General features: G+C 38.1%; 1 protein-coding gene across 1 annotated transcript in view; it reads right to left on the bottom strand.

Moving 5' to 3' along the window:
• Positions 1–1,910: 1,910 nt before the first annotated feature.
• The window catches only part of POLR1F (RNA polymerase I subunit F), a 31,086-nt gene continuing 20,270 nt past the window's right edge, over positions 1,911–12,726 (bottom strand). The window contains exons 2-4 of the mRNA XM_040472479.1: positions 6,724–6,865; positions 3,352–3,560; positions 1,911–2,490 (exon numbers count right to left, since the gene is read on the bottom strand). Coding sequence (XP_040328413.1) covers positions 2,091–2,490; positions 3,352–3,560; positions 6,724–6,865 — 751 coding nt within the window. The 3' untranslated portion in view covers positions 1,911–2,090. The remainder of the gene's footprint in view (positions 2,491–3,351; positions 3,561–6,723; positions 6,866–12,726) is intronic.

Raw genomic sequence — 12,726 nt, 5'->3', positions numbered from 1 at the left:
ATCCCTAGAAAACTGTTGCTATGAACAATATAAAAAATCAGTGCCTGTGTTTTCTTCCAGAAATTTTATGGTTTTAGGTCCCAAATTTAGGTCTTTACTAAACCATCTTGAATTTTTGTATGGTATAAGACAGTGAGGACGGACTTCAGTACTATGTTGAATAGAAGTGGTGAAAGGGGACATCCTTGTTCCTGATCTTAGAGGGGAAAAACCTCAATCTTTCACCAATGAGTATGATGTTAGCTGTGGGTTTTTCATAGATGGTCTTTATTATGTTGAGGTATGTAGCCTCTAAACCTACAATGTTAAAAGAGTTTTTATTATGAAGTGATTTTTCTGCCTCCCCTGAGAAGATCATATGGTTTTTATCCTTTCTCTTAATGTGATGTATAATGTGACTGACTTGCATATATTGGAACACACTTACATCCCTGGAATAAATCCCTTGATTGTGGTGAATGATTTGTTGTAATGTATTAGATTTTTTTTTTGACAATATTTTGTTGAGGATTACCCTGACACCAAAATATAAAGACACTACCAAAAACAAACAAACAAAAAAACTATAGACCAGTATCTCTGATGACCCTAAATGCAAAAATCCTAAACAAAATAGCTTCACCTACAATTTTTAATCTTCTAGCCAGAAAATGAAAAAAAGCTAGATATAACATTATTTAACACACTATACCAAAAATATAATTTCACCAATACAAAACTGAGATAATTTACATTCTTTGTACATCTTCAAAATCTTGTATTTTATACTGATAGCAAGTCAATTTGCATTAGCCATATTTTAAGGGCTCAATACCCACACTAAACTGTAGAAAAAGAAACTGGCCTGGTCCATTGTCTGGTCTTAATTTAATTAAGAACAAGCGTGTGAACGTATGTTACTCTCCAAACTCTGTATTCTATTACTATAGATTTGGATCAAGATACACTTTCTGCAGAATTTATATATTAGTAAAATTTAATAGTGTGAGACCAGTACTACATCTGATATTAGATAAACGGCAACAAAATGGTTGCCACTTGAAATTCATTTCAACCATTCATCCATTTACATTCAGTAGACACTCTTGTTTTTAGTACTTCCCAGAATTACTGCCTTCCTGTATTTTACTTATATATATTGTGCATGTGTGCATCTGTTTCTCCTATGACACTACATAAGGGAAGGGACTACAATCATTATACATCTGTTCCTTAGTAGAATGTTTTACACACAGCAAAGTGGTCAGGTACTGTTAAATCAATGAATGTGGCCATGCATTGATTATCAGCCTGAACCAGCTTGTCATTTCATCAGTGTTTTCCAGTAGTTAAGACACAGTCCACATTTCGCAGTGCAATTTTCTCTTAAGAATCGTTTTTAATACCTTAACCCAATTATAAAGTAGTTGAGAAATTTCCTACTAGTAAGAATGGCATTTACAGCTGAGGCACACATAAACAAGTACAAGAGAAGAGCCCTCTACATCAACCTCTTATACAAAAAAAAAAAACAAAAACAGAAACAAAAACCAACATACATCTGGAAGGGAAGAACAGTGAACAATGTTTCCTACCACTGTCAATAGTGGCATGGTTCTAATGAGCTCTCGAGACTTCAGAGATCCTTTGGCAAACCATTCTAAATTGAACCATAGAAATCTCGTAGTAGCCAGAGAAGAGAAAATCTAAAAATCTCATAATATTATGACTGAAGGTCAAACCTACTAAAAAATACACAAGCTCAAAACCATTCGGTAATGATACAAATAACACTCTATTACAAAGTCCTTTACCAGTCTTCAGATGACAGAAGTAATTTTATGTAGCATGTAAAAACTGGAAAAATGCAAGACTTGAGAGAGGTCTTATCCTCTTATTCTGTATACAATTAAAATGGCAGTTTGATAATATTGGTATTTCCAAAAGTAATTACCACTTTAATAATTTTAGCACCAAAAATTCCTACTAATGAAATGTTTCCTGTTTTGCAGACTACTGGAATACACAAGCATTTCATATGATTCCCACATTTATTCGTCTACTGTATGTAAATCAATCTTCAAAAAACTGAGTAAAATGCACTAAAGGAATTACTTTTCCCTTTTCTTTTTAGATGAGTGTTCCAAAAGTGGGGTAAATTCAGCTTCCTCACTGTGTTTTCTTTTCTTTTTTCTCTTTTTATGGTCACTCTGATAACCACTGGAGTCACTACCTTGGAAAACAGGATCCTGGTCCTCCTGGTGCCTTTTCTTCTTCTTCTTCTTCTTTGGCTCTTCGTTCTGGAAGCCATTCGTATTATTAATCTGCAGGTTTGTCTCTTCTTTCACAGTGACATCTGCAAAATCTGCTAGTTCTCTGTTATCACTCTCCACTTCATATGGCTCTGGGTCTGTCTTCTTTTTCTTTTTCTTCTTCAGAGGTTTTTCTACAATTTCTTCAGTGCCAGTTTCTGTTACTTCTTCAGAAACTGTAGAGCGCTTGGTTTGTAAACTAAAATAACAGTTAAAAAAAATTACAGAGCAATAAACAAAAATAATAAAATGAGATCAAGAATATACCAAATGTTAATCTTTCTTCTAAATAATGACAGTAGTACAAGATACAGAAGTATGGCATAAATATCTATAAATATTCTATTATCCCTCAGCTCATTAAAATGTCTTGGAAAAGTTAAAATTTTTCCAAAGTCCTTCCAGACTGTTTTCATACATAAAAATGACATAAAAAATTTTTATCAAAATGTACCTTATAAATTTTGTTTGGATTCAAAAAAATTTGCTGCATGAAACATCACAATACTCAGGCTTAGTAGCCAAACAACTGACGAGCGATAAAAAACACACGTGTACTGTCTACCAAAATTAATGGAATTTCCCATCTATGAATCCTTGTTTCAAACTATTCATTTTTTTCAAAGTTGTGAGTTAACACTAAAAAAAAAACAAAACAAAAAAACCAAGGATCAGTGAAGTAGCCCTCTCTACTGGATGCAGAGTCCCATCCAGTAGCACTAGCTACATCTAATTTCAATGAGCTAACAGAAAAATACAGAAATTATCTACCTGGCATAGTGACATTAAGCTTTCAGCAGTTTCAAGCTCAAGAATCAACTTTTCAAAAAATTAACCAAACTAGAAAATAGGAAGATTGAGTTAGTAAACAACAGAACCATTAGCTAGAAGTGCAGACCTTTGGAATATTCAATATGCTGTCAAAGCACTTAAGATTCCAATTTACATTGACTTTATGGCATATTCTAAATTACTTTCCGAAAGAGGGGCTTATGTTCTCTAAATTCAGAATTAAACAGAAATGACTACCAAAATTAAAATAATGTGATGAGGAACTGACCTAGAGGTATTTAATTTTCCCCGAATGCAGAATACTCCAGCAGCATCTGAGTCCAAACGAAATACTTCAAATTCTAGTTCATCACCCACATTTATCTCTAGGATCTGCCACTGCTCAGCTGGCATCTGCTCAGGTTTAGGGATGGAGGCATTGAAACACCCATGTACTAAACAGCCAATGTGGCTAGAAGACACTTTATTAACTGTACCCTGGGAAGAAAGAAAAAAAAGAGAAAAAGCATCAAGCTATCTAAAGAGTTTAAAAGGTAAATAAAACTTTATAAGCTTCAAAATGATCTTAGAAAACATTGAAATAATGGAATAATTTCATATAGAAAAAGATTTTCAATTAAAATTTACATGCTATACTAAACCATTTTAAAACACTGTAGAGTTTTTAGAAGGCTGGAACTTTGTTAAACTGCATACATATCAATTGCCTAACTGGATAAACAACTCTTACCACCTCTAAAAAAAAAAAAAAAAAACCAAAACAACCTACCTCAGTTCCTGCTACAGGACTCCCTGGGGAGATTATAACCATATTGAAACCAAGCAGAAAATACTGTTTGATACAAGGCAGGAAGCATATGTTTTTTTATAACTAGGATCCACATTATATTTCCATAAACAGTCTGAATTTCAAAGCTTAAAAAGCATTGCTGGAAGGCATGGTCACTTAAGTGCCTGACTTCGGCTCAGGTCATGATTTCCAGGTTTGTGGGTTCCAGCCCCGCATCAGGCTCTGCTGATAACTGGGAGTCTGGAGCCTGCTTTGGATTCTGTGTCTCCATCTCTCCCTACCCTTCCCCCATTCACATTCTGTTTCTCTCAGAAATAAACATAAAAAAAAAATTATTTAACAATTAACTTTGGTAGGATATAATAATCACTGTATCTGAAGACAACTTATCCTTCATCAGTAGATCTTGAGCATGGCTACTCTGAATCACAAAAACATTTTTAGAAGCTTTAAAGCTAAAAAGTATGAAGTTTATAAACAGAACTACTAAACCTCTGTAACACAAAAGTCCAGCTAAAAATGGGCAAAGCACTTAAACAGGCCTTTGTTATTGAAACACAAGAAAAATCTCACGAAGGAAAACGCAAATTAAGGAGAACCTAGTATTATCCATCAGTTTAATTAAAAGACTAACAAAACCAGATGCTGGCAAGGACAGAGCAACTAATAGTTTTGAATATTTAATTTTATGAAAAACAGGCTAATTCCTCAAACACCTACCCTCTGACTTTCAATACAGCTTCCAGTTCCTACCTAGGAGAAATGAAAATACACATTCACACAGCTTCATTCATAATAGCTCCAGACTGGAAACCAAAATGTCCATCAATGAAGATGAACAATCAAATTGTAATACACTCATATAACCGAATTCTATGAACAAAAAGGAATAAAACTACCAATACACCATCAAACAGCATGGATGAAGTGTAAAAACATGTTGAACAAAAGAGGTCAGATTTTCATCAGAGTATATAATGAAAATTTCCACTAATATAAAATGAGAAGCTTAAGCAAAACTAATGTATGATAAACAGAAGCAGAATAGTGGTTGGATCTAGAAGAGAGGATTGACCAGGAAAGGGCATGATGGTCATTCTCAAATAAAATGGTATATATGCACTTGTCAGAATTCATTGAACTGAACACTATGATCTATGCATTTTGTTATATATAATTTAGATCTATTATTTTATTGTATGTAAAGTATACCATGTTTAAAATTAAAAACTGGAGGGGAAGGAAAAAAAAAAGAGGTTAGAGTGGGAGAGAGCCAAAGCATAAGAGACTGTTGAGAACTGAGAACAAACTAAGGGTTGATGGGGGGTGGGAGGGAGGAGAGGGTGGGTGATGGGTATTGAGGAGGGCACCTTTTGGGATGAGCATTGGGTGTTGTATGGAAACCAATATGACAATAAATTTCATATATAAATTAAAAAAAAAAAATTAAAAACTGGAAAAAACTGCCCAGATGTATTTGAAGACTGGATCTCATTGTGGGGAATAGAGTAAAAGGAATAATTTTATTCTTAGTTTCATACTTTCTGTACAGTATGTTATTTCCATGTTTATATCTATGGTAACTTACACGAAGCAGATGAGTTAAGTGTCAGAATTTTTTTAAGTACAAATCTGCCAACTTTAATAGTATGGAGGCTAGCTGTATAACCCAACTTTGGCAGGCCCATGATACTATTTCTACCAGTTTAACCGACACTGTAAAAATTTTTTTAAATTAGAAATGCCTTGTAGAATTTGTCAGTGAAATTTGATCAGTATATTCATTAACAATAAAGGTTAATCTTATAAGAACCGTTAATAAAAAATTTTATAGGAAGTGCTTAAAGAAAAAAACATACAAACATATGTATGAATACACACACACACACACACACAACAACAAATACACTCAAAACTGCTGGTAGAAGACAGTCAATTTCACATTCATCTGTATATCTAGATTGTCTTAAAAAACCTTCCCAACAGGGCCTTCTTTACCATGGCACCTGATGGGTGCCCTAACCTCATTGTTCATTCACTTTCATTACCTGCCTGGTCCCACAACTATTTGAATTTTCAACTCCTATTTGAAACACTACTACACGGTTTGAATCTTTTAAATATTTTTTTAATGTTTATTTGAGACAGAGAGGGGGAGAGAGTGCGTGCACATGACAGGGGAGGGGCAGAGAGAGACAGAGAGAAGCAGAATCTGAAGCAGGCCCCAGGCTCTGACCTGTCAGCACAGTCTGACATGGGACTCGAACTCACAAACTGTGAGATCATGACCTGAGCTGCATTAGGAAGCTCAACTGAAGAGCCATCCAGGAGCCGCTAGCCCCTGTTTAAATCCTTATAAAGAAACTATTGGTATATAATTGAGAAGAAACTAGTGATTTTTTTTATCACTTAAGATCGTTCTGGTGCTATACAAAGAAGAGAATAAATTGTATAACACACATACTCTGCATATACAGGTGAGTTCTAGAAGAATGGAGTTTAAAAACTTACCAAGGTTGAATTGACTTTTTTTCTTTGAAAATAATTTTTAGGGGTGTCTAGGTGGCTTAGTCAGTTAAGCATCTGACTTGGGCTCACGGCATGATCTCACAGTTCATTAGTTAGAGCTCCATGTTGGGCTCTCTGCTGTCAGCGCAGAGCCTGCTTTAGATCCTCTGCCCCCCTCTGCCCCTCCCCTGCTTTCTCTTTCAAAAATAAACATTTTAAAAAATAACTTTTAGCTACCCACAATAGCAAGCCATTTACTTCTCGAGGTGTATAGTCTTAAAAATCTTCCAAATTATATCATTATACAACTATACAAAGAAAGCTTTAAATATATATACATACCATAAGCTTTTGCCCTGGTTCAGGGCAGAAAATAACAAAATCTGCTTCAATGTTAAGATGAATGTGTCCTTGATCATCATAAATATCTCCCAGTTCACCTACCACTTTGATGTTATCATATGCAATGGGGACACCTAAAAGGCTGTTAAAAAAAAAAAAAAAAAAAAATGATATGTTTTATCCTCTTTCAAAATAGTCCAATGTCCTGATTAAACTGGCTGAGTCCAAAAATTATACATCTATCTCTTAAATATAAGCCCACATGCCAAAATACAATAGCATTATCATTAGTCCATAATGACTTGAGTAATTCAACTTGACCAAATGCTTCCAATATACTAAATTTAAAAGGATTATTCAACATAAGTACCCAGAAACAAAATGTTCAATTATGCATGAGCAGGTTGACCTTTCTTCTCTAATAGCTATGCACTGGAATTATAGTCATTCTCCAATGAGAGAAAGAAAAAAAAAAATGAGAGAAAAATGTCTCTAATTTCTGAGTATAACTGAATGAAGGCAATTTTGGTATTACCCACCATTACTAGATTTCTGTACTAGATGGCCCATAGCAAGATCAGTATTAAAGGTGAAGGCCCTGAATATTAAAGCCAATGAGTTACGGGAGAAAAATCCTCAAATTGTAACTGTTAATAGTAAACAGAAATGTTATTAAATACAACTACATATTTCATTTATTAGGAACTGAGTGGCTCAAGCAGTAAGGCTCTAACTCCTGACTTTGGCTCAGGTCATGATCTCAAAGTGAAGAAATCAAGCTCCACATCAGGCTCCCACTGGGCATGAAGCCTGCTTAAGACTCTCTTTCCCAATCCCTCTGTCCCTACTCTGCTTGTGCACTTGTGTATATGCATGCATGCACACGCTCATTCTCTCTCTCTCAAAAACAAAACTGATTTTGCCAATTTAGTCTACATAGTATGAAAGGATTAGGGGACAACTATTTCAAAAGGTCATTTCCAAGTACTTAAGGAATTTTAACTACTAAAGAGGCAAACCTGGTGACTTCACTAGCACACCCACTACTTACTCATGAAAACTTCACTGACTCCCCAGGAAAGGCTTAAATCACTCCTCTTCCACTCCTAGAAGACTCCATGGCACAGCATCGCATCCTAAGTGTGCTTGATCTCGGTTTACTGACTCTAGCTCTGTGTATGTTTGCATTCCACACACTACTCAAAAACCCTTGAGAAGACAGAACACTTTGTAGAACTCTACTAAATTCCTAAAAGTATTCACATAGTATAAGAGAAAGAATTTACCCCAATAGCTGTTGCTTAATAAAACAGCCAGGAGCCACTGGAAAGGAACTTTAGTAACTATCAAATCAAGAAGATCCTAAATTTAGAGATTTACTCCAGAAAGCCCTTTTTGAACTGTTAATTTCTCAATGTGTTTTCCCAAGCAGGAACTACACCATCACAGAAACCCAGAAGTCCACCAGACTTGTCAATGAGGGAACAAACCTATTTATAAATAGCTGGACACAAAATCTAATTCTAAATATATATATGTATACATATACACATACATAAATACATACATATCAGCATAAAATCATGTTTGCATGGTTTCAATATACATAAAAATTTCCAGAAAGGACACCTGGATCAATCTGTTGGTTAAGCGTCCAACTCTTGGTTTTCACTCAGGTCATGATCTTACGGTTCTTGAGTTCAAGCCACGAGTCGGGCTCTACACTGCTGTAGACCCTACCTGGGATTCTCTCTCTGCCCCTTCCTGCTCGCTCACTCTCTCACTCAAAATAAAATTAAAATTCAAGGGTAGATTATTAAGTATGGAAGTATTAAGTATTACTGAGAAGTACTCCTTACTTCAGAAAAGCATTTTGCCATTGGAGACACTGTATGTGTTCTCTGAGTTGTCAATTCCAAACCCCTGCATCAATCTACCTTTCTAGACACATTCATGATTCTAGGTATCAGTGCATATGTCATCCAACTATTTCAGTCTTCCCAGGTAGTCATGCTTGAGTATTCTCACACGGAAGCATATTGTATTGTATTGTATTGTATTACAGCACTTACAGATTTTTGTGTTTTTTCCAAATGTGTAAGTAGCTTGTATTACCTTTAAGTTTCAATTCACAATAAAGATGTATTTTCATGATAGTAAAGGTAGTACTGCAAAATATTTCCCATAAGAAAGAGGTATTGGGTTATGTAGGGTTCCAAATTGGTAACTAGGGAATGTAACCATAGAGCCCTAAACCCAAATAGATTTGTGTAAATCCATCAAACCCGAGAAACCCTTTATTGACATCAAATTGTTTTCCAAATAAAATACTCAAACAGTGATTACTAAATATAGGTTTTATCTACTTTTGTCTTGAGAAAGTAAATTTGGATTTGTTCATAAAGATGTTTTATGCTTATTGAAAGACTGTACCGTCAAGTGGGACTGACCTTGAGAGGGAGTGCCTCCATGGACACAGAGAAGGGAAAGGAGAGGACCCTGCCCCAGGCACTCCAGGTTGAGAGGTTGCCCTGAGAAGACAAATCCCTGTAACATTTGGCTTTGAAAACCAGAGGTCCAGAAGCTTCTCCAGTTTTGTCCCCTCCCCACCTCCACAATCAGAAGGGCTTCACACCTTGAACTCTGAAAATCAACAGGCTCAATAGATTAAGAGGCAGGAGGGTAACAGAAAACTGAGTCTCTGCCCTTAAAGTAAGCACAACAAACAGCTCCACTTAGATACAGCACAGAAGCAACAGTTTGAAAAATGCCGCGGGTGTACAGGAAAGAGATTTAATGGTCTCAGAGCATGTGCTGGAGAGGCAGGGAAATCTGAGAGATTTCTCCAAGAACAAAAGAACTGATGGGTGCTATTTCCCCCCCCCCCCCCACTCCCCATCCTCAGCCTAAATACACGGACACCTGTGGGAACAAGCACACTGCAATGATCACCTAACCTGCAAAAAGTGCACCCCAGCCACATACTTCCGTGAATACACTCCCTTCAACCCTCTGCCTGGGCAGAAGTTTTCCCAGGCTGCTTCAGCTCCATTCCACAGCAGCCCAGTGCAGACCCTGCGGGCACGATGTGCAGCACACCCAGCCCCCATGTTCTCCTGTAGATCTTGGATGAGCCTATCCCAAGCAGTGTGGCAAGCCTTGTGGTGTGCAAGCAGCCCCAATAGGGGCGAGCACCACTCCAAAGTGACTCTTGCCCCTGAGAGAGGGAAAGTAACAGCACACCTCAGTCCAACTACAGCCCCAGCAGTAGGCTGGTCAGACACCTGGCTGAACTGCAGGCCTAGCCCACCAACAAGTTTCTCTAGTGACAACATGCAGAAAGCACCCTTGAGTTTGGAGCTACCATAGCTCTGGCAAATGCCTGTTCTGGTTCACTTTAAACTCAAGGTAGCCCCAGACTGGTCCACTAAAAACACAAGGACCAAACCTTGCCCACAACAGCAAAGAGACCCATTGCAGATAACTGGAATCAAGGAAAACATGGCTCAGCCACAAAATTGGGGCACATGCAAAACACAAAGGAGACACCCCTGAAGTGCCAGGTTATGGTAAATAGGAGACACTGCACTGCAGGGCATTACAAGACCTCTTGTTCATAAAGGCACTGCTTTCAAGAGCACGTGACTTCCCTAACACTCAGAAAAAGACAGACAAAATGAGAAGGAATATGTCCCAAATGAAAAAAAAAAAAAAAAAAATAGGACAAATTCAAAAGAAGAGAGCTAAACAAAAGGGAGATAAGTAATACACCTAATAAAGAAAGTAATGATCATAAAGATAATCACTGGATTTGAAATGAGTGGAGAGCATCAGTCCTAATCATAGTCCTTATCTTACACTCAAAGGAGCTAGAAACAAAGGTAAAAAACATAAAAAAGAGAAGAAGTGTTGAAGCTGAAGGACTCTGAACCCCAAGAGTCTGGGAGGAAAAGAGACAGCCGGCTTCCAGGGACCCACTGGGACAACCTGAGGGGCCGTAGGTGTGTGACTGCAAACTGGGAGAGAGAAAAGGAACAGAGAGGAGGGATCCCCTTTTGTGGAGAGACAAAAGGAAGAGAAAAAGAGAAAAGGAAGCATAGGCCTGTATCTGGACAAGAGAAAAACTTCAGTCCAGGAGAGATAAAGATCAATCTAACTGTGGGCTTTCTCTGGTCTGGGGACGGCTGCCCCTGGATCACGTACCTGGGGAGGAGGGGAGCCAGCCCCAGGTTCGGTGGCTAGGTCAGGGGTGCAGTCCACAGAAGGAGAAAGCGATTCCCTCCCTGGAGTGCTGTGGGACAGGACAAAGCATGCCTGTGCCTGCCAGCCAGGGACCACATATCGGGAGGCGTGGAGCCGCTCTTCCCCAGTACGGGGCATGCGGAGCTAGGCACAGGAGTCAGTGGAGTGGACAAACTGCCTCATTTGCACCCGTGGCACAATGAGGATGGCTCGAACAGAGTGGTCTGGGACACCCGGTCCACGAGAGACTGGGGGTCGCCATTTTTCTCCCCACCACCACCAAGGTGGGGCCTCAAGGACCGGACAGTAGGGCCCAGTAGGGCCCACGGTGGAGGCAGGATCCGCCTATACCAAACCACGCCCCTCTGCACCTGGTAACTGCATAGCTACAGGAGAAGGATTGACAGTGAGGAAACACACGCCCTACCTCCAGACAGGCACTGCTGCATTGCCTGATTAATTCTCAGACAATTCTTATTATATATATTCTTCCTTCCTTTTCTCATTCTTATCTTTGGTTGTTAGTTTAAGCAGACATATTTAATCCATTCTCTTAATACGTGTTCCACACCTCCTTCTTTATTCTCCATTCTCTCTGCATTAAGCCTTATAGTTTCTCTGTCTGCATACCTTTCTTTTCTTTTTTCTTTTTCCCCATCCCCTTCTCTATTTCCCTTTCTTTCTCTTTGGATTAAGCCGTATAGTTTCTCTGGTCAATTTTTATTCTTTCTTTGTCCCTGCCCCTGTCATTTCTCTCTTTGTACAGGATAAGGCCTCTTCCATCAGTACTGCACCCACCCTGTTTACTTGTAGCTGGTGTTTCTGGGTTTTTTTGGTTGTTTGCCTGTTTTTTTTTTCTATTTTTTTGCTTATTTGTTTTCCTTTCCAGGGCTACTTGAACAAACAAATCAAAGCACACCTGGTGGAGGGTCCAAAACATCACTACGAGTAGGGAGATAAAGTAACCAGAGTCACAACAACAGAGAGCAAGTAACACTCTCCAAAAAACATTTCCTGAAGGGCCAGGTCCTGGACAGTGTATGACCTCTCTTTAATATAGTAGTGCTCACAGGCGCAGGGCACATAACAAGCTTTTAAAACACAGAAGAGACAGAAAACTAGGCAAAATGACGAAACAGAAGAATTCACAAAAGAAATTCCAGGAAAGGTAAAAGCTAAAGAAGTGATCAAAAGAGTTGTAAACAATATAATGGAACAAGAATTTAGAATAATAGTCGTAAGATTAATCGCTGGGCTTGAAAAAAGCATAGAGGACAGCAGAGAATCTACTGCCCAAGAGATCAAGGAACTAAAAATTAGTAATGATGCATTAAAAAATGCTGTAGATGAGGTGCAAAATAAAACAGAGGCAGTCATAGCGAGGATTGAAGAGGCAGAGGGGAGAATGGGTGAAATATAAGATAAAATTATGGAAAAAGAGGAAGCTGAGAAAATGATAAAAAAATTCTGGATCATGAGGGGAGAATTAGAGAACTAAGTGATTCCATGAAACGGAACAATATCCATATCATAGTAGTTCCAGAAGAAGGAGAAAGAAAGGGGCCGAAGGTATAGTTGAACAAATCATAGCTAAGAACTTCCCCAGTCTGGGGAAGGCACAGAGAACTCCCTTCAGAGGTAACTTGAATTGGTCTTCTGAATGACATATCATAGTGAAACTGGAAAAATACAAGGATAAAGAGAGAATTCTGAAAGCAGCTAGGGATACACGGGCCTCAACATACAAGGATAGACACATAC

This window comes from Herpailurus yagouaroundi, unplaced genomic scaffold (assembly GCF_014898765.1).
Source record: "Herpailurus yagouaroundi ecotype Mexico unplaced genomic scaffold, PumYag 100, whole genome shotgun sequence".
Classification (NCBI taxonomy): Eukaryota; Metazoa; Chordata; class Mammalia; order Carnivora; family Felidae; genus Herpailurus; species Herpailurus yagouaroundi.
The sequence above is the reverse complement of the archived record's forward strand: the minus strand, read 5'-3'. Positions and strand labels throughout refer to the sequence as shown.